General features: G+C 44.2%; 1 protein-coding gene across 1 annotated transcript in view; it reads left to right on the plus strand.

Moving 5' to 3' along the window:
• The window catches only part of cfl2 (cofilin 2 (muscle)), a 39538-nt gene that overhangs the window by 8483 nt on the left and 7879 nt on the right, over nt 1–23176 (plus strand). Inside the window, exon 3 of the mRNA XM_056295759.1 lies at nt 4571–4647. Coding sequence (XP_056151734.1) covers nt 4571–4647 — 77 coding nt within the window. The remainder of the gene's footprint in view (nt 1–4570; nt 4648–23176) is intronic.

Consider the following 23176-nt stretch of genomic DNA (forward strand, 5'->3'; position numbering starts at 1 on the left):
GTGTCATTGGTCTACCAGTACTAAGAACTGTGTCACTGGTCTACCAGTACTGAGAAATGTGTCATTGGTCCGCCAGTACTGAGAAATGTGTCATTGGTCTACCAGTACTAAGAACTGTGTCACTGGTCTACCAGTACTGAGAAATGTGTAATTGGTCTACCAGTACTGAGAACTGTGTCACTGGTCTACCAGTACTGAGAAATGTGTCGTTGGTCTACCAGTACTGATAACTGTGTCATTGGTCTACCAGTACTGAGAACTGTGTCACTGGTCTACCAGTACTGAGAAATGTGTCATTGGTCTACCAGTACTGAGAACTGTGTCATTGGTCTACCAGTACTAAGAACTGTGTCACTGGTCTACCAGTACTGAGAAATGTGTCATTGGTCTACCAGTACTGAGAACTGTGTCATTGGTCTACCAGTACTGAGAACTGTGTCATTGGTCTACCAGTACTGAGAAATGTGTCATTGGTCTACCAGTACTGAGAACTGTGTCATTGGTCTACCAGTACTAAGAACTGTGTCACTGGTCTACCAGTACTGAGAAATGTGTCATTGGTCTACCAGTACTGAGAACTGTGTCATTGGTCTACCAGTACTGAGAACTGTGTCATTGGTCCGCCAGTACTGAGAAATGTGTCACTGGTCTACCAGTACTGAGAAATGTGTCATTGGTCCGCCAGTACTAAGAACTGTGTCATTGGTCCGCCAGTACTGAGAAATGTGTCACTGGTCTACCAGTACTGAGAAATGTGTCATTGGTCTACCAGTACTGAGAACTGTGTCACTGGTCTACCAGTACTGAGAACTGTGTCATTGGTCCGCCAGTACTAAGAACTGTGTCACTGGTCTAACAGTACTGAGGACTATGTCATTGGTGTACCAATACTGAGAACTGTGTCACTGGTCTACCAGTACTGAGAAATGTGTCACTGGTCTACCAGTACTGAGAAATGTGTCATTGGTCTACCAGTACTGAGAACTGTGTCATTGGTCTACCAGTACTGAGAACTGTGTCATTGGTCCGCCAGTACTAAGAACTGTGTCACTGGTCTAACAGTACTGAGGACTATGTCATTGGTGTACCAATACTGAGAACTGTGTCACTGGTCTACCAGTACTGAGGACTATGTCATTGGTGTACCAGTACTGAGGACTATGTCACTGGTGTACCAGTACTGAGAACTGTGTCACTGGTCTAACAGTACTGAGGACTATGTCATTGGTGTACCAATACTGAGAACTGTGTCACTGGTCTAACAGTACTGAGGACTATGTCATTGGTGTACCAATACTGAGAACTGTGTCATTGGTCTACCAGTACTGAGAACTGTGTCACTGGTCTAACAGTACTGAGGACTATGTCATTGGTGTACCAATACTGAGAACTGTGTCATTGGTCTACCAGTACTGAGAACTGTGTCACTGGTCTACCAGTACTGAGAAATGTGTCATTGGTCTACCAGTACTGAGAAATGTGTCATTGGTCCACCAGTACTGAGAATGGTGTCATTGGTCAACCAGTACTGAGAACTGTGTCACTGGTCTACCAGTACTAAGGACTATGTCATTGGTCCACCAGTACTGAGAACTTCATCATTGTTCCACCAGTACTGAGAACCACATCATTGGTCCACCAGTACTGAGAATGGTGTCATTGGCCAGCCAGTACTGAGAACTGTGTCACTGGTCTACCAGTACTGAGAAATGTGTCATTGGTCTACCAGTACTAAGAACTGTGTCACTGGTCTACCAGTACTGAGAAATGTGTCATTGGTCCGCCAGTACTGAGAAATGTGTCATTGGTCTACCAGTACTAAGAACTGTGTCACTGGTCTACCAGTACTGAGAACTGTGTCACTGGTCTACCAGTACTGAGAAATGTGTCATTGGTCTACCAGTACTGAGAACTGTGTCACTGGTCTACCAGTACTGAGAAATGTGTCATTGGTCTACCAGTACTGAGAACTGTGTCATTGGTCTACCAGTACTGAGAACTGTGTCACTGGTCTACCAGTACTGAGAAATGTGTCATTGGTCTACCAGTACTGAGAACTGTGTCATTGGTCTACCAGTACTACGAACTGTGTCACTGGTCTACAAGTACTGAGAAATGTGTCATTGGTCTACCAGTACTGAGAACTGTGTCATTGGTCTACCAGTACTGAGAACTGTGTCATTGGTCTACCAGTACTGAGAAATGTGTCACTGGTCTACCAGTACTGAGAAATGTGTCATTGGTCTACCAGTACTGAGAACTGTGTCACTGGTCTACCAGTACTGAGAAATGTGTCACTGGTCTACCAGTACTGAGAAATGTGTCATTGGTCTGCCAGTACTGAGAACTGTGTCATTGGTCTACCAGTACTGAGAACTGTGTCATTGGTCCGCCAGTACTAAGAACTGTGTCACTGGTCTAACAGTACTGAGGACTATGTCATTGGTGTACCAATACTGAGAACTGTGTCACTGGTCTACCAGTACTGAGAAATGTGTCATTGGTCTACCAGTACTGAGAACTGTGTCATTGGTCTACCAGTACTGAGAACTGTGTCATTGGTCCGCCAGTACTAAGAACTGTGTCACTGGTCTAACAGTACTGAGGACTATGTCATTGGTGTACCAATACTGAGAACTGTGTCACTGGTCTACCAGTACTGAGAAATGTGTCATTGGTCTACCAGTACTGAGAACTGTGTCATTGGTCTACCAGTACTGAGAACTGTGTCATTGGTCCGCCAGTACTAAGAACTGTGTCACTGGTCTAACAGTACTGAGAAATGTGTCATTGGTGTACCAATACTGAGAACTGTGTCACTGGTCTACCAGTACTGAGAAATGTGTCATTGGTCTACCAGTACTGAGAAATGTGTCATTGGTCTACCAGTACTGAGAACTGTGTCACTGGTCTACCAGTACTGAGAAATGTGTCATTGGTCTACCAGTACTAAGAACTGTGTCACTGGTCTACCAGTACTGAAAAATGTGTCATTGGTCTACCAGTACTGAGAAATGTGTCATTGGTCTACCAGTACTAAGAACTGTGTCGCTGGTCTACCAGTACTGAGAAATGTGTCATTGGTCTACCAGTACTGAGAACTGTGTCACTGGTCTACCAGTACTGAGAAATGTGTCACTGGTCTACCAGTACTGAGAAATGTGTCATTGGTCTACCAGTACTGAGAACTGTGTCGCTGGTCTACCAATACTGAGAACTGTGTCACTGGTCTACCAGTACTGAGAACTGTGTCATTGGTCTACCAGTACTGAGAAATGAGTCATTGGTCTACCAGTACTGAGAACTGTGTCATTGGTCTACCAGTACTGAGAACTGTGTCATTGGTCCGCCAGTACTAAGAACTGTGTCACTGGTCTAACAGTACTGAGGACTATGTCATTGGTGTACCAATACTGAGAACTGTGTCACTGGTCCACCAGTACTGAGGACTATGTCATTGGTGTACCAATACTGAGAACTGTGTCACTGGTCTAACAGTACTGAGGACTATGTCATTGGTGTACCAGTACTGAGGACTATGTCACTGGTGTACCAGTACTGAGAACTGTGTCACTGGTCTAACAGTACTGAGGACTATGTCATTGGTGTACCAATACTGAGAACTGTGTCACTGGTCTACCAGTACTGAGGACTATGTCATTGGTGTACCAATACTGAGAACTGTGTCACTGGTCTAACAGTACTGAGGACTATGTCATTGGTGTACCAATACTGAGAACTGTGTCACTGGTCTACCAGTACTGAGAAATGTGTCATTGGTCTACCAGTACTGAGAAATGTGTCATTGGTCTACCAGTACTGAGAACTGTGTCATTGGTCCGCCAGTACTAAGAACTGTGTCATTGGTCTACCAGTACTGAGGACTATGTCATTGGTGTACCAATACTGAGAACTGTGTCACTGGTCTAACAGTACTGAGGACTATGTCATTGGTGTACCAATACTGAGAACTGTGTCATTGGTCTACCAGTACTGAGAACTGTGTCACTGGTCTACCAGTACTGAGAAATGTGTCATTGGTCTACCAGTACTGAGAAATGTGTCATTGGTCTACCAGTACTGAGAACTGTGTCATTGGTCTACCAGTACTGAGAACTGTGTCATTGGTCCGCCAGTACTAAGAACTGTGTCATTGGTCTACCAGTACTGAGGACTATGTCATGGTGTACCAATACTGAGAACTGTGTCACTGGTCTACCAGTACTGAGGACTATGTCATTGGTCTACCAGTACTGAGGACTATGTCATGGTGTACCAATACTGAGAACTGTGTCACTGGTCTACCAGTACTGAGGACTATGTCATGGTGTACCAATACTGAGAACTGTGTCACTGGTCTAACAGTACTGAGGACTATGTCATTGGTGTACCAATACTGAGAACTGTGTCACTGGTCTACCAGTTCCGAGAACTTTGTCAGAGCATCAGTGGGAAAATGAACCTGAGCTGATATGAAGCCTGTGCTTTTCTGTTCTGTTCTGTTCTACTTATTCTATAGTAAGAAGATTGTCATGTTTGAAATTTTCCTAAATCCTTGTTGTTCTTCCAGGGCACCAGAGGGCGCTCCCTTGAAAAGCAAGATGATATATGCTAGCTCTAAAGATGCCATAAAAAAGAAGTTCACAGGTGAGTTGGTCTTGTCTTGTGCTTCATGCATTGAGTCGTGACAACTGATGGTTGGAGGTTTCTGTGTTGTATGGACTGTAAGGTGAAGGTGCAGTTTCTGTGACTTGGTTTCATGTCATGAGGGGTGTTATGGGGGTGTTTCTTCTAATGAGGGGTGTGATGAGGAGTGTTATGGGGGTGTTTCATGTAATGAGGGGTGTTTCTTGTCATGAGGGGTGTTATGAGGGTGTTTATTGTAATGAGGGGTGTATTTCTTGTAATGAGGGGTGTTTCTTGTCATGAGGGGTGTTATGAGGGTGTTACTTGTAATAGGGGGTGTTTCTTTTAATGAGGGGTGTTATGGGTGTGTTTCTTGTAATGAGGGGTGTTATGGGGGTGTTTCTTGTAATGAGGGGTGTTTCTTGTAATGAGAGGTGTTATGGGGGTGGCTCTTGTAATGAGGGGTGTTATGGGTGTGTTTCTTGTAATGAGGGGTGTTATGGGGGTGTTTCTTGTAATGAGGGGTGTTATGGGTGTGTTTCTTGTCATGAGGGGTGTTATGGGGGTGGCTCTTGTAATGAGGGGTGTTATGGGGGAGTTTCTTGTCATGAGGGGTGTTATGTGGGTGTTGTAATGAGGGCTGTTATGTGGGTGTTGTAATGAGGGCTGTTATGTGGGTGTTGTAATGAGGGATGTTATGTGGGTGTTGTAATGAGGGATGTTATGTGGGTGTTGTCATGAGGGCTGTTATGTGGGTGTTGTAATGAGGGATGTTATGTGGGTGTTGTAATGAGGGATGTTATGTGGGTGTTGTAATGAGGGATGTTATGTGGGTGTTGTAATGAGGGGTGTTATGGGGGTGTTGTAATGAGGGCTGTTATGTGGGTGTTGTAATGAGGGCTGTTATGTGGGTGTTGTAATGAGGGCTGTTATGTGGGTGTTGTAATGAGGGATGTTATGTGGGTGTTGTAATGAGGGCTGTTATGTGGGTGTTGTAATGAGGGCTGTTATGTGGGTGTTGTAATGAGGGATGTTATGTGGGTGTTGTAATGAGGGATGTTATGTGGGTGTTGTCATGAGGGCTGTTATGTGGGTGTTGTAATGAGGGATGTTATGTGGGTGTTGTAATGAGGGATGTTATGTGGGTGTTGTAATGAGGGCTGTTATGTGGGTGTTGTAATGAGGGATGTTATGTGGGTGTTGTAATGAGGGATGTTATGTGGGTGTTGTCATGAGGGATGTTATGTGGGTGTTGTCATGAGGGATGTTATGTGGGTGTTGTAATGAGGGGTGTTATGTGGGTGTTGTAATGAGGGATGTTATGTGGGTGTTGTCATGAGGGCTGTTATGTGGGTGTTGTAATGAGGGATGTTATGTGGGTGTTGTAATTAGGCCTGCAACTAACGATTATTTTGGTAGTCGACTAATCTGTCGATTATTTTTTCGATTAGTCGACTAATCTAACGATTATTTCTTTCACACCCTCCATCTCTGCTTCCTGAGGGCGCGGATCCTCTTCCGGGCTCCAGTGCATGTTTTACCTCACATGCTTAAGTCTGCACACCTGTGAATGTCGCCCTGTGTCTCTGTCTTAACATAACACGATCCCATAGCGAATTAAAATAATGACTCATGAAACATTTGAATTTGGAACTTGTTTTGGAGCTACTTGTTTAATCAAATGCATCATCAATCATAATGAAAACTAAATAAATACATTAAATAATACAAATGAAAGTCAATGCATTATCAATCATAATAAAAACAAAGTAAATAAATTAAACAATGCAAATTAAAGTGCAAGTCAAAACGTAAAGATAATGTGCAAATAATGTTTTAAAAGTAACTCAAAATAGCAGCCTCTGCCCCAGCACCGCGGTTCTGATGGGGCTGTTAACCTGGTCCAGGAGGGGGACGTGGATCCACTCACTAGGCTCCACCATCTCCAACAGGAGGGGAGGATGAGTCAGATCAGACAGACTTGTAGGTCTTTTGTTTGCTGTGTGTGAGTGAGAGGAGCTGTGTGTGTGTATATGTGTGTCTTACTCTGATCTCATGCAGTTCATAAATGCTTTAAATTGCAGTGCAGGAACGTGAGCATGTCGACGTGCTCTGGAGTGAGGCTGGCTCTCTTCTTTGAGGCGATGTTCCCAGCTGCTGAGAAGAGACGCTCAGAGGAAGTAGAAGTAGCTGGAATACACAAAAACGATTTGGCTTGTGATGCAAGGGTTGGATACTTTGCCTCATTCAATTTCCACCAAGACAGGGGACTTTCTGTCTTTGAGAGGGGCTGCTCTCCGAAGTACATCAGCACTTCATTACTGATCGCTTGGTTGCGTGCATCCTGTTCATCATTGGTCTCACTATCACTGTCTGTTGAGTCACATCCAAGCAGTGAATCGAGAGCTGAAACAGACCTATTTGGAGTTCCCTCAGCTGAGTCTGTGGCATCCTTGTCAGCTGATGCTGCTGTGGCTTCTTCATTCCCACTGGTGTGCTGGTTATTCACAGTACTCCCATCCTTGGACTGTAGGGCCAGAGCTTGTACTTTATTCTGAACAGTAAACCTCTCCTCTGGTGTCAGGAATTTCAGTTTTCGAAATCGTGGGTCTAGTGCAGCTGCAATGATCTGTTTGCTTGGGTCATCATCTGTGATGGTGACCTCTCTTGACCAGCGTGCAGTGGTCTCCTCTGAAGCAGCCGCCTGGAAGGCCTGCACAGGAGCTGTATTATAGGCAGTGTGGGTGGACTTCAAAAGCCCTCTGACTAGTGGAGGCAGGGCGGAGACTGTCACATAGCTTTCACCACTCAAGTAGACAGTGGCACATTCAAAGGCCTGGAGAGCTTTGGCCAGTTCATCTAGCAGGGTCCACTGATCAGCTTTGAGGTCTAGGTATTGTTTCCCTCTCTGTGTTACTGCCGGGTCAGACAGAGTCGCAGTCAGTGGCCATCTCTGTTCCAGCATGCGAGTCACCATATAATAGGTGCTGTTCCACCTGGTAGAGACATCTTGGACAAGTTTGTGTTCCGGGGTCCCCATCTGTTTCTGCTTTGTCTTAAGCTTGCTTGAAGCCAGTTCGCTCCTTTTAAAGTGCTCGACGAGACACCTCGCTGCTCCCAGTGCTTTACTGATCTGAGGGTGTTTCAGTGCACGATTGATCACCAACTGTAAAGTGTGGCCTGCACAGCGGATAGACACCCACCCATGTTTTTCCTGCAAGATGTTTGCAGCCAGTACGACATTGGAGCCATTGTCATGAACAACTGCCACAATCTTGCTTGGAGGGATCTCAAACCTTTCCACAGCCTGCTCAATCCATGCAGCAATGTTGGGTCCAGTGTGCCGTTCTTCGAGTGGCATGGTTGTAAGGCAGAAGCTAGTGAGCTCCCAGTCATCACTTATAAAGTGACAGGTGATGCCAAGATATGCCTCTGTCGCGACACTGGTCCAGGCATCAGTTGTCAGGGCAATCTTGTTCTTGGTTGCTTTAAGAGCATCTTTAACCTTACCAAAAGTAGCTTCATACTTTCCCTCCATAAGCTTAGTAAAATGAGTTCTGGAAGGTAAGGTGTAACCTGGATGGAATGTGGTGACCATCTGCTTAAATCCCCCATCTTCAACCATGGATATTGGTCTCATGTCATTGACGAGCATGTTGAGGATGCTCTCTGTTAAGACTCCAGCCATTTGAGGGGTGCATGAGCCTCTCTTCAGGATGAACTCATCCACACGCCTTTGCTTAGTACTAAAATAGAAAGAGAACAAAACAGAAAGCTGTATTAATTATCATCACAAGTTGTAGGCTATGGTATCAGTTTATCTTAGTGTACTGCCTAATACCAATTAAACCATTTAAATGAATAAATATCTTACAACTGAATTATTGATATGCTCCAACCCAGTCTAACTAGCTAACGCTACGACAAGCTACAGCTGATTAGAGCGCACTGTGAAAGCTAGTTGACTGTCTAGGCTACAGACAGCTCACGTTAGCACCGTGTCGTGTTTTTGCAGACTGCAGATTGACTAGCTAAGTAAGATAGCTAGCTAATGTTAGATGGTGCTAACGTTCCCCGTCTCTGCAGTCTTGCCTGCGCTTTAGCCCAAAAAGTTCAATTTTTTTCAACTGAAAAAAAAGAAACCTAGAGCTCATAGCGTAAGTTACTGCAGAGTCAGTGAATGTTAGAACCCGTTAACATTTAGCTAACGTTAGCAATCTTAACTTAGCTAGTTAATACTCCAGTCTGCAAAAACACGACACTCGGTGATAAATGACGGAGCTAAACAACTCTAAGCTGTAGTGTGCTACGCTGCAAGCTTGGTGCTGTTTAGCTAATGTTACATACAGCTCGTTGGTGGATACGCAGAATCCACATAACTGAAATAGCGTTCGCTTAGCAAGCATCACCCTTGAGACGTTCTGTTTTCCAACATGTAACTTAAGCTAACGTAAACATTACGATACTGTGGCTAACTAGCTAAACTTATCCATGATCCGAAGTAGCAATCATCGTGGCTCCAGGGTGCTTGCGTTTCAAATGCTCGTGCATTGCCGTAGTGCTGCTGTGGAATGCCAATTCGGCTTTGCATATTCTGCATTTAACTGACTTCTTTGGCTTGTCATCTGTGAAATACTCCCAGACTTTTGATAGTCTCGGTCTCGCTGGTTTTTGCTCTTCATTAGCCTCATTCGCTCTCCTTTCCGCCATCGTTCATACGCTTTCTTCTTCTCTTCGTCGTTCATGCAAAATGCAGTTATATCAGACGATGGAAGCGATACTGCCCCCAGCACTTCCTATAGGGCATTGCAGTTACAAATGAACATTTGTGCGGTTTTGAGTTAACGTTACTGGCTCTGATTGTTTTTATACGACGCGTCGAAGCTAAAATTCTGCGTCGACGAGTTTTTATGATCGACGTCGTCGATTATGTCGACTAATCGTTGCAGCCCCAGTTGTAATGAGGGGTGTTATGTGGGTGTTGTAATGAGGGCTGTTATGTGGGTGTTGTAATGAGGGCTGTTATGTGGGTGTTGTCATGAGGGATGTTATGTGGGTGTTGTAATGAGGGCTGTTATGTGGGTGTTTCTTGTCATGAGGGATGTTATGTGGGTGTTGTAATGAGGGCTGTTATGTGGGTGTTGTAATGAGGGATGTGATGTGGGTGTTGTAATGAGGGGTGTTATGTGGGTGTTGTAATGAGGGCTGTTATGTGGGTGTTGTAATGAGGGATGTGATGTGGGTGTTGTAATGAGGGGTGTTATGTGGGGAGTTTCTTGTCATGAGGGGTGTTATGTGGGTGTTGTAATGAGGGCTGTTATGTGGGTGTTGTAATGAGGGATGTTATGTGGGTGTTGTAATGAGGGCTGTTATGTGGGTGTTGTAATGAGGGGTGTTATGTGGGTGTTGTAATGAGGGATGTTATGTGGGTGTTGTAATGAGGGCTGTTATGTGGGTGTTGTAATGAGGGATGTGATGTGGGTGTTGTAATGAGGGGTGTTATGGGGGAGTTTCTTGTCATGAGGGGTGTTATGTGGGTGTTGTAATGAGGGCTGTTATGTGGGTGTTGTAATGAGGGATGTTATGTGGGTGTTGTCATGAGGGCTGTTATGTGGGTGTTGTAATGAGGGATGTTATGTGGGTGTTGTAATGAGGGATGTTATGTGGGTGTTGTAATGAGGGATGTTATGTGGGTGTTGTAATGAGGGGTGTTATGGGGGTGTTGTAATGAGGGCTGTTATGTGGGTGTTGTAATGAGGGCTGTTATGTGGGTGTTGTAATGAGGGCTGTTATGTGGGTGTTGTAATGAGGGATGTTATGTGGGTGTTGTAATGAGGGCTGTTATGTGGGTGTTGTAATGAGGGCTGTTATGTGGGTGTTGTAATGAGGGATGTTATGTGGGTGTTGTAATGAGGGATGTTATGTGGGTGTTGTCATGAGGGCTGTTATGTGGGTGTTGTAATGAGGGATGTTATGTGGGTGTTGTAATGAGGGATGTTATGTGGGTGTTGTAATGAGGGATGTTATGTGGGTGTTGTAATGAGGGGTGTTATGGGGGTGTTGTAATGAGGGCTGTTATGTGGGTGTTGTAATGAGGGCTGTTATGTGGGTGTTGTAATGAGGGGTGTTATGTGGGTGTTGTAATGAGGGGTGTTATGTGGGTGTTGTCATGAGGGCTGTTATGTGGGTGTTGTAATGAGGGATGTTATGTGGGTGTTGTAATGAGGGATGTTATGTGGGTGTTGTCATGAGGGCTGTTATGTGGGTGTTGTAATGAGGGATGTTATGTGGGTGTTGTAATGAGGGATGTTATGTGGGTGTTGTAATGAGGGATGTTATGTGGGTGTTGTAATGAGGGGTGTTATGGGGGTGTTGTAATGAGGGCTGTTATGTGGGTGTTGTAATGAGGGCTGTTATGTGGGTGTTGTAATGAGGGCTGTTATGTGGGTGTTGTAATGAGGGATGTTATGTGGGTGTTGTAATGAGGGCTGTTATGTGGGTGTTGTAATGAGGGCTGTTATGTGGGTGTTGTAATGAGGGATGTTATGTGGGTGTTGTAATGAGGGATGTTATGTGGGTGTTGTCATGAGGGATGTTATGTGGGTGTTGTAATGAGGGCTGTTATGTGGGTGTTGTAATGAGGGATGTTATGTGGGTGTTGTCATGAGGGATGTTATGTGGGTGTTGTAATGAGGGGTGTTATGTGGGTGTTGTAATGAGGGGTGTTATGTGGGTGTTGTAATGAGGGGTGTTATGTGGGTGTTGTAATGAGGGATGTTATGGGGGTGTTGTAATGAGGGCTGTTATGTGGGTGTTGTAATGAGGGCTGTTATGTGGGTGTTGTCATGAGGGCTGTTATGTGGGTGTTGTCATGAGGGATGTTATGTGGGTGTTGTAATGAGGGATGTTATGTGGGTGTTGTCATGAGGGATGTTATGTGGGTGTTGTCATGAGGGCTGTTATGTGGGTGTTGTCATGAGGGGTGTTATGTGGGTGTTGTCATGAGGGGTGTTATGGGGGTGTTGTAATGAGGGGTGTTATGTGGGTGTTGTAATGAGGGCTGTTATGTGGGTGTTGTAATGAGGGCTGTTATGTGGGTGTTGTAATGAGGGATGTTATGTGGGTGTTGTAATGAGGGGTGTTATGTGGGTGTTGTAATGAGGGGTGTTATAAGGGTGTTGTAATGAGGGCTGTTATGTGGGTGTTGTAATGAGGGATGTTATGTGGGTGTTGTCATGAGGGATGTTATGGGGGAGTTTCTTGTCATGAGGGGTGTTATGGGATGTTTATTGTCATGAGGGGTGTTATGGGGAGTTTCTTGTCATGAGGGGTGTTATGGGATGTTTATTGTCATGAGGGGTGTTATGAGGGAGTCTCTTGTCATGAGGGGTGTTATGGGGGAGTTTCTTGTCATGAGGGGTGTTATGGGGAGTTTCTTGTCATGAGGGGTGTTATGGGGAGTTTCTTGTCATGAGGGGTGTTATGGGGTGTTTCTTGTCATGAGGGGTGTTATGGGGAGTTTCTTGTCATGAGGGGTGTTATGAGGGAGTTTCTTGTCATGAGGGGTGTTATGAGGGAGGTTCTTGTCATGAGGGGTGTTATGAGGGAGTTTCTTGTCATGAGGGGTGTTATGGGGGAGTTTCTTGTCATGAGGGGTGTTATGGGGGAGTTTCTTGTCATGAGGGGTGTTATGAGGGAGTTTCTTGTCATGAGGGCTGTTATGAGGGAGTTTCTTGTCATGAGGGGTGTTATGAGGGAGTCTCTTGTCATGAGGGGTGTTATGGGGGAGTTTCTTGTCATGAGGGGTGTTATGAGGGAGTTTCTTGTCATGAGGGGTGTTATGGGATGTTTATTGTCATGAGGGGTGTTATGAGGGAGTTTCTTGTCATGAGGGGTGTTATGGGATGTTTATTGTCATGAGGGGTGTTATGAGGGAGTTTCTTGTCATGAGGGGTGTTATGGGATGTTTATTGTCATGAGGGGTGTTATGAGGGAGTTTCTTGTCATGAGGGGTGTTATGGGGAGTTTCTTGTCATGAGGGGTGTTATGAGGGAGTTTCTTGTCATGAGGGGTGTTATGGGATGTTTATTGTCATGAGGGGTGTTATGAGGGAGTTTCTTGTCATGAGGGGTGTTATGAGGGTGTTGCTTGTCATGAGGGGTGTTATGGGGAGTTTCTTGTCATGAGGGGTGTTATGAGGGAGTTTCTTGTCATGAGGGGTGTTATGGGGTGTTGCTTGTCATGAGGGGTGTTATGGGGGAGTTTCTTGTCATGAGGGGTGTTATGAGGGTGTCTCTTGTCATGAGGGGTGTTATGGGATGTTTATTGTCATGAGGGGTGTTATGAGGGAGTTTCTTGTCATGAGGGGTGTTATGAGGGAGTTTCTTGTCATGAGGGGTGTTATGGGGTGTTTCTTGTCATGAGGGGTGTTATGAGGGAGTTTCTTGTCATGAGGGGTGTTATGAGGGAGTTTCTTGTCATGAGGGGTGTTATGGGATGTTTATTGTCATGAGGGGTGTTATGAGGGAGTTTCTTGTCATGAGGGGTGTTATGGGATGTTTATTGTCATGAGGGGTGTTATGAGGGAGTTTCTTGTCATGAGGGGTGTTATGAGGGAGTTTCTTGTCATGAGGGGTGTTATGGGGAGTTTCTTGTCATGAGGGGTGTTATGGGATGTTTATTGTCATGAGGGGTGTTATGAGGGAGTTTCTTGTAATGAGGGGTGTTATGAGGGAGTTTCTTGTCATGAGGGGTGTTATGGGGTGTTTCTTGTCATGAGGGGTGTTATGAGGGAGTTTCTTGTCATGAGGGGTGTTATGGGGTGTTTCTTGTCATGAGGGGTGTTATGAGGGAGTTTCTTGTCATGAGGGGTGTTATGAGGGAGTTTCTTGTCATGAGGGCTGTTATGGGGGAGTTTCTTGTCATGAGGGGTGTTATGGGATGTTTATTGTCATGAGGGGTGTTATGAGGGAGTTTCTTGTCATGAGGGGTGTTATGGGGTGTTTCTTGTCATGAGGGGTGTTATGGGGAGTTTCTTGTCATGAGGGGTGTTATGGGGGAGTCTCTTGTCATGAGGGGTGTTATGAGGGAGTTTCTTGTCATGAGGGGTGTTATGGGGAGTTTCTTGTCATGAGGGGTGTTATGAGGGAGTTTCTTGTCATGAGGGGTGTTATGAGGGAGTTTCTTGTCATGAGGGGTGTTATGGGGGAGTTTCTTGTCATGAGGGGTGTTATGGGGGAGTTTCTTGTCATGAGGGGTGTTATGAGGGAGTTTCTTGTCATGAGGGGTGTTATGGGATGTTTATTGTCATGAGGGGTGTTATGGGGGAGTCTTGTCATGAGGGGTGTTATGGGATGTTTATTGTCATGAGGGGTGTTATGGGGGAGTTTCTTGTCATGAGGGGTGTTATGAGGGAGTTTCTTGTCATGAGGGGTGTTATGGGGAGTTTCTTGTCATGAGGGGTGTTATGAGGGAGTTTCTTGTCATGAGGGGTGTTATGGGATGTTTATTGTCATGAGGGGTGTTATGAGGGAGTTTCTTGTCATGAGGGGTGTTATGGGGAGTTTCTTGTAATGAGGGCTGTTATGAGGGAGTTTCTTGTCACGAGGGCTGTTATGAGGGAGTTTCTTGTCATGAGGGCTGTTATGAGGGTGTTTCTTGTCATGAGGGGTGTTATGAGGGAGTTTCTTGTCATGAGGGGTGTTATGGGGGAGTCTCTTGTCATGAGGGGTGTTATGAGGGAGTTTCTTGTCATGAGGGGTGTTATGGGGAGTTTCTTGTCATGAGGGGTGTTATGAGGGAGTTTCTTGTCATGAGGGGTGTTATGAGGGAGTTTCTTGTCATGAGGGGTGTTATGGGATGTTTATTGTCATGAGGGGTGTTATGGGGGAGTCTCTTGTCATGAGGGGTGTTATGAGGGAGTTTCTTGTCATGAGGGGTGTTATGGGGAGTTTCTTGTCATGAGGGGTGTTATGAGGGAGTTTCTTGTCATGAGGGGTGTTATGAGGGAGTTTCTTGTCATGAGGGGTGTTATGGGGGAGTTTCTTGTCATGAGGGGTGTTATGGGGGAGTTTCTTGTCATGAGGGGTGTTATGGGGAGTTTCTTGTCATGAGGGGTGTTATGGGGGAGTTTCTTGTCATGAGGGGTGTTATGAGGGAGTTTCTTGTCATGAGGGGTGTTATGGGGGAGTTTCTTGTCATGAGGGGTGTTATGGGGGAGTTTCTTGTCATGAGGGGTGTTATGAGGGAGTTTCTTGTCATGAGGGGTGTTATGTGGGAGTTTCTTGTCATGAGGGGTGTTATGGGGAGTTTCTTGTCATGAGGGGTGTTATGAGGGAGTTTCTTGTCATGAGGGGTGTTATGGGATGTTTATTGTCATGAGGGGTGTTATGTGGGAGTTTCTTGTCATGAGGGGTGTTATGGGGAGTTTCTTGTAATGAGGGGTGTTATGGGGAGTTTCTTGTCATGAGGGGTGTTATGGGATGTTTATTGTCATGAGGGGTGTTATGAGGGAGTTTCTTGTCATGAGGGGTGTTATGAGGGAGTTTCTTGTCATGAGGGGTGTTATGAGGGAGTTTCTTGTCATGAGGGGTGTTATGTGGGAGTTTCTTGTCATGAGGGGTGTTATGAGGGAGTTTCTTGTCATGAGGGGTGTTATGAGGGAGTTTCTTGTCATGAGGGGTGTTATGAGGGAGTTTCTTGTCATGAGGGGTGTTATGTGGGAGTTTCTTGTCATGAGGGGTGTTATGGGATGTTTATTGTCATGAGGGGTGTTATGAGGGAGTTTCTTGTCATGAGGGGTGTTATGAGGGAGTCTCTTGTCATGAGGGGTGTTATGGGGAGTTTCTTGTCATGAGGGCTGTTATGGGGAGTTTCTTGTCATGAGGGGTGTTATGGGGAGTTTCTTGTAATGAGGGGTGTTATGGGGAGTTTCTTGTCATGAGGGGTGTTATGAGGGAGTTTCTTGTAATGAGGGGTGTTATGAGATGTTTATTGTCATGAGGGGTGTTATGGGATGTTTATTGTCATGAGGGGTGTTATGGGATGTTTATTGTCATGAGGGGTGTTATGAGGGAGTTTCTTGTCATGAGGGGTGTTATGGGATGTTTATTGTCATGAGGGGTGTTATGAGGGAGTTTCTTGTCACGAGGGCTGTTATGAGGGTGTTTCTTGTCACGAGGGGTGTTATGGGGGAGTTTCTTGTCATGAGGGGTGTTATGAGGGTGTTTCTTGTCATGAGGGCTGTTATGAGGGAGTTTCTTGTCATGAGGGGTGTTATGAGGGAGTTTCTTGTCATGAGGGGTGTTATGTGGGAGTTTCTTGTCATGAGGGGTGTTATGTGGGAGTTTCTTGTCATTAGGGCTGTTATGAGGGAGTTTCTTGTCATGAGGGGTGTTATGAGGGAGTTTCTTGTCATGAGGGGTGTTATGTGGGAGTTTCTTGTCATTAGGGCTGTTATGAGGGAGTTTCTTGTCATGAGGGGTGTTATGTGGGTGTTGTAATGAGGGGTGTTATGTGGGTGTTGCTTGTCATGAGGGGTGTTATGGGGTGTTGCTTGTCATGAGGGGTGTTATGGGATGTTGCTTGTCATGAGGGGTGTTATGGGGTGTTGCTTGTCATGAGGGGTGTTATGGGGGAGTTCCTTGTCATGAGGGGTGTTATGGGGGTGTTGTAATGAGGGGTGTTATGGGATGTTGCTTGTCATGAGGGGTGTTATGGGGTGTTGCTTGTCATGAGGGGTGTTATGGGGAGTTTCTTGTCATGAGGGGTGTTATGGGGAGTTTCTTGTCATGAGGGGTGTTATGAGGGAGTTTCTTGTCATGAGGGGTGTTATGGGGAGTTTCTTGTAATGAGGGGTGTTATGAGGGAGTTTCTTGTCATGAGGGGTGTTATGGGGAGTTTCTTGTAATGAGGGGTGTTATGGGGGAGTTTCTTGTAATGAGGGGTGTTATGAGGGAGTTTCTTGTAATGAGGGGTGTTATGAGGGAGTTTCTTGTCATGAGGGGTGTTATGGGGAGTTTCTTGTAATGAGGGGTGTTATGAGGGAGTTTCTTGTCATGAGGGGTGTTATGGGGGAGTTTCTTGCCATGAGGGGTGTTATGGGGGAGTTTCTTGTCATGAGGGGTGTTATGGGGAGTTTCTTGTCATGAGGGGTGTTATGGGGAGTTTCTTGTCATGAGGGGTGTTATGGGGTGTTTCTTGTCATGAGGGGTGTTATGGGGAGTTTCTTGTCATGAGGGGTGTTATGGGGAGTTTCTTGTCATGAGGGGTGTTATGGGGAGTTTCTTGTCATGAGGGGTGTTATGAGGGAGTTTCTTGTCATGAGGGGTGTTATGGGGAGTTTCTTGTCATGAGGGGTGTTATGGGATGTTTATTGTCATGAGGGGTGTTATGAGGGAGTTTCTTGTCATGAGGGGTGTTATGAGGGAGTTTCTTGTCATGAGGGGTGTTATGGGGAGTTTCTTGTCATGAGGGCTGTTATGGGGAGTTTCTTGTCATGAGGGGTGTTATGGGGTGTTTCTTGTCATGAGGGCTGTTATGAGGGAGTTTCTTGTCATGAGGGGTGTTATGGGGGAGTTTCTTGTCATGAGGGGTGTTATGGGGTGTTTCTTGTCATGAGGGGTGTTATGGGGAGTTTCTTGTCATGAGGGGTGTTATGGGGGTGTCTCTTGTCATGAGGGCTGTTATGGGGGTGTCTCTTGTTATGAGGGAGTTTCTTGTCATGAGGGGTGTTATGGGGGTGTCTCTTGTCATGAGGGGTGTTATGGGGGTGTCTCTTGTCATGAGGGCTGTTATGGGGGTGTCTCTTGTCATGAGGGGTGTTATGAGGGAGTTTCTTGTCATGAGGGGTGTTATAAGGGAGTTTCTTGTCATGAGGGGTGTTATGGGGAGTTTCTTGTCATGAGGGGTGTTATGGGGAGTTTCTTGTCATGAGGGCTGTTATGAGGGAGTTTCTTGCCATGAGGGGTGTTATGAGGGAGTTTCTTGCCATGAGGGCTGTTATGAGGGTGTTTCTTGTCATGAGGGGTGTTATGAGGGAGTTTCTTGTCATGAGGGGTGTTATGAGGGAGTTTCTTGCCATGAGGGCTGTTATGAGGGTGTTTCTTGTCATGAGGGGTGTTATGAGGGAGTTTCTTGTCATGAGGGGTGTTATGGGGGAGTTTCTTGTCATGAGGGGTGTTATGAGGGAGTTTCTTGTCATGAGGGGTGTTATGGGGGAGTTTCTTGTCATGAGGGGTGTTATGAGGGAGTTTCTTGTCATGAGGGGTGTTATGGGGGAGTTTCTTGTCATGAGGGGTGTTATGGGGAGTTTCTTGTCATGAGGGGTGTTATGAGGGAGTTTCTTGTCATGAGGGGTGTTATGGGGGTAATCAGGGGTATTAGGGAACATGACGTGTTCAGTCTTGGGGCTGGTTTTGCTGCTTTAACACATGAAATAACATCTCTGTCAGAAGACCAGGACCCCGTAACAACAGAAGACCAGGACCCCGTAACAACAGAAGACCAGGACCCCTTAACAACAGGGGTTCAGTTTGAGCTGCGTGCTGGTCTTAGTTTGTGATATGGGGCTGAACACATAAAAGTGACTTGACAGGACTTCCCACAGGTGGTCTTTTCCCTCCTTAAGATTTTAACAGTACTACTACTCATACCGATACTGCTTATCCATCTGGTACTTTAACAGTACTACTACTCTTACTGATACCGCTTATCGATCCAGTACTTTAATGGTACTACTACTCATACTGATACTGCTTATCGATCCGGTACTTTAACGGTACTACTACTCTTACTGATCCTGTTATCAATCCGGTACTTTAACGGTACTACTACTCTTACGATACTGCTTATCGAGCCCGTACTTTAACGGTACTACTACTACTCTTACCGATACTGCTTATCGATCCGGTACTTTAATGGTACTGCTACTCTTACTGATACTGTTTATCGATCCGGTACATTAACAGTACTCTTATTGGTTCTTTTTGTTATTTTTTAAGAGAAACAAAACAAAACAAATGAAGAACAGAATGAACATGACTTTATTGTCTCATGTGGACAGAGTGTTACTTTGAATCATGAAACATGTGTGTATAATGTAGTAACTTTATTGTCTCATGTGGACAGAGTATTACTTTGAATCATGAAACATGTGTGTATAATGTAGTAACTTTATTGTCTCCTGTGTGGACAGAGTGTTACTTTGAATCATGAAGCATGTGTGTATAATGTAGTAACTTTATTGTCTCCTGTGTGGACAGAGTATTACTTTGAATCATGAAGCATGTGTGTATAATGTAGTAACTTTATTGTCTCATGTGTGGACAGAGTGTTACTTTGAATCATGAAACGTGTGTATAATGTAGTAACTTTATTGTCTCCTGTGTGGACAGAGTGTTACTTTGAATCATGAAGCATGTGTGTATAATGTAGTAACTTTATTGTCTCCTGTGTGGACAGAGTATTACTTTGAATCACGAAGCATGTGTGTATAATGTAGTAACTTTATTGTCTCCTGTGTGGACAGAGTGTTACTTTGAATCACGAAGCATGTGTGTATAATGTAGTAACTTTATTGTCTCCTGTGTGGACAGAGTGTTACTTTGAATCACGAAGCATGTGTGTATAATGTAGTAACTTTATTGTCTCCTGTGTGGACAGAGTGTTACTTTGAATCATGAAGCATGTGTGTATAATGTAGTAACTTTATTGTCTCATGTGTGGACAGAGTATTACTTTGAATCATGAAGCATGTGTGTATAATGTAGTAACTTTATTGTCTCCTGTGTGGACAGAGTATTACTTTGAATCATGAAGCATGTGTGTATAATGTAGTAACTTTATTGTCTCATGTGTGGACAGAGTATTACTTTGAATCATGAAGCATGTGTGTATAATGTAGTAACTTTATTGTCTCCTGTGTGGACAGAGTGTTACTTTGAATCATGAAGCATGTGTGTATAATGTAGTAACTTTATTGTCTCCTGTGTGGACAGAGTGTTACTTTGAATCATGAAGCATGTGTGTATAATGTAGTAACTTTATTGTCTCCTGTGTGGACAGAGTGTTACTTTGAATCATGAAGCATGTGTGTATAATGTAGTAACTTTATTGTCTCCTGTGTGGACAGAGTATTACTTTGAATCATGAAGCATGTGTGTATAATGTAGTAACTTTATTGTCTCCTGTGTGGACAGAGTGTTACTTTGAATCATGAAGCATGTGTGTATAATGTAGTAACTTTATTGTCTCATGTGGACAGAGTGTTACTTTGAATCATGAAGCATGTGTGTATAATGTAGTAACTTTATTGTCTCATGTGGACAGAGTGTTACTTTGAATCATGAAGCATGTGTGTATAATGTAGTAACTTTATTGTCTCATGTGTGGACAGAGTATTACTTTGAATCACGAAGCATGTGTGTATAATGTAGTAACTTTATTGTCTCCTGTGTGGACAGAGTATTACTTTGAATCATGAAGCATGTGTGTATAATGTAGTAACTTTGTTGTCTCCTGTGTGGACAGAGTGTTACTTTGAATCATGAAGCATGTGTGTATAATGTAGTAACTTTATTGTCTCCTGTGTGGACAGAGTATTACTTTGAATCATGAAGCATGTGTGTATAATGTAGTAACTTTATTGTCTCCTGTGTGGACAGAGTGTTACTTTGAATCATGAAGCATGTGTGTATAATGTAGTAACTTTATTGTCTCCTGTGTGGACAGAGTATTACTTTGAATCATGAAGCATGTGTGTATAATGTAGTAACTTTATTGTCTCCTGTGTGGACAGTGTTACTTTGAATCATGAAGCATGTGTGTATAATGTAGTAACTTTATTGTCTCCTGTGTGGACAGAGTGTTACTTTGAATCATGAAGCATGTGTGTATAATGTAGTAACTTTATTGTCTCATGTGTGGACAGAGTATTACTTTGAATCACGAAGCATGTGTGTATAATGTAGTAACTTTATTGTCTCCTGTGTGGACAGAGTATTACTTTGAATCATGAAGCATGTGTGTATAATGTAGTAACTTTGTTGTCTCATGTGTGGACAGAGTGTTACTTTGAATCATGAAGCATGTGTGTATAATGTAGTAACTTTGTTGTCTCCTGTGTGGACAGAGTATTACTTTGAATCATGAAGCATGTGTGTATAATGTAGTAACTTTATTGTCTCCTGTGTGGACAGAGTATTACTTTGAATCATGAAGCATGTGTGTATAATGTAGTAACTTTGTTGTCTCCTGTGTGGACAGAGTGTTACTTTGAATCATGAAGCATGTGTGTATAATGTAGTAACTTTATTGTCTCCTGTGTGGACAGAGTGTTACTTTGAATCATGAAGCATGTGTGTATAATGTAGTAACTTTATTGTCTCCTGTGTGGACAGAGTATTACTTTGAATCATGAAGCATGTGTGTATAATGTAGTAACTTTATTGTCTCCTGTGTGGACAGAGTATTACTTTGAATCATGAAGCATGTGTGTATAATGTAGTAACTTTATTGTCTCATGTGGACAGAGTATTACTTTGAATCATGAAGCATGTGTGTATAATGTAGTAACTTTATTGTCTCCTGTGTGGACAGAGTATTACTTTGAATCATGAAGCATGTGTGTATAATGTAGTAACTTTATTGTCTCCTGTGTGGACAGAGTATTACTTTGAATCATGAAGCATGTGTGTATAATGTAGTAACTTTGTTGTCTCCTGTGTGGACAGAGTGTTACTTTGAATCATGAAGCATGTGTGTATAATGTAGTAACTTTATTGTCTCCTGTGTGGACAGAGTATTACTTTGAATCATGAAGCATGTGTGTATAATGTAGTAACTTTGTTGTCTCCTGTGTGGACAGAGTGTTACTTTGAATCATGAAGCATGTGTGTATAATGTAGTAACTTTATTGTCTCCTGTGTGGACAGAGTATTACTTTGAATCATGAAGCATGTGTGTATAATGTAGTAACTTTGTTGTCTCCTGTGTGGACAGAGTGTTACTTTGAATCATGAAGCATGTGTGTATAATGTATTCAGTGCGTGTGAGCTCCAGGCTGCTAGCATACATAACATACTGAGATATGGAGGAAGAGCCAGGCAGTGGAAAACTGCAGTTCTCACCTGTACTGATGCTCTTGCAGTACATGTTTGGAAAGATTGCTTGCGTTTCCACCCTGACATGCAGAAGACTCGTTGCACTTGTAGTAACGAGCATAGTCAGCATCGACTCTAGTGACACACAATCACACTTCTGACCGTCTATCTCTCACTCCGCCACTGTCACTAAGAACAGCCTGTCTGTGTGTGTGTGTGAGAGAGAGAGACAGAGAGAGAGAGAGAGACAGAGAGCAAGAGGAGGAGAGAGAGACAGAGAGCAAGAGGAGGAGAGAGAGACAGAGAGCAAGAGGAGGAGAGAGAGCCAGAGAGCAAGAGGAGGAGAGAGAGCCAGAGAGCAAGAGGAGGAGAGAGAGCCAGAGAGCAAGAGGAGGAGAGAGAGACAGAGAGCAAGAGGAGGAGAGAGGGGGGGGGGGTGCACACAGAGAGAGAGAGAGAGAGAGAGAGAGGCAGGCAGAGAGAGCTGGCCTGGCCCTCAGCTCACACACAGGACAGACAGGCTGTGAAAGAGTCACGTCTCTTCTGGATGGAGAACAGCAAAGATGCATCAAACAGCTTCATCTTACTGCACATGAGAAACAAGGTGCAGTTTCTGTAGCCTAAATAGAGACAGATAGATGATTGACAGGCAGACATAGACAAATAGATAGATAGACATGATATAGATGATAGACAGGCAGATAGATAGATAGATGATAGACAGGCAGACAGGCAGACATGATATAGATGATAGATAGATGATAGACAGGCAGACATAGACAGATATATAGCTAGATAGATGATAGACAGACAGACGGATGATACAGATGATAGAGCTAGATAGATGATGGACAGGCAGACATAGATGATAGACAGGCAGACAGATGGATAGATATATTCTCACGACTGACAATGAGTTTGGATTTAAAACAAAACACGGCACTGATTTATGCATTTATGCACTACAGGAGATAGTGGCCAAATATAGAAGCCACCATTCGACTGTATTTCTATGTTTTATTGATGCTTCCAAGGCATTTGACAGGGTTAACCATGAGACATTATTTATGAAATAGCTGGTTAGAGGTGTTCCAGATGATATAGTCAGGAGTCTTGTCTTCTGGTATCCTCATCAGACGTTTCAGGTTAAATGGGACAATGATGTGTCTGCCCCATTCCATGTAGGCAATGGGGTTCGCCGAGGTGGAATTTTGTCTCCTTTTCTGTTCAGTGTGTATATGGATGACCTGTCGAGACAGCTGAATGGGTGTAACATGGGCTGTCTTGTGGGTGGCTCTGTCATCAATCACCTCATGTATGCTGATGATTTAGTTTTCGTTAGCCCATATAGTGCTGGACTCCAGCAGCTACTGAAGGTGTGCTCGCAGTATGGCGAAGAACATGACATTAAATATAACGCCAAAAATAGTAATGGCATGATTGTCTGAACT

Source organism: Lampris incognitus, chromosome 16 (genome assembly GCF_029633865.1).
Source record: "Lampris incognitus isolate fLamInc1 chromosome 16, fLamInc1.hap2, whole genome shotgun sequence".
Taxonomy (NCBI): Eukaryota; Metazoa; Chordata; class Actinopteri; order Lampriformes; family Lampridae; genus Lampris; species Lampris incognitus.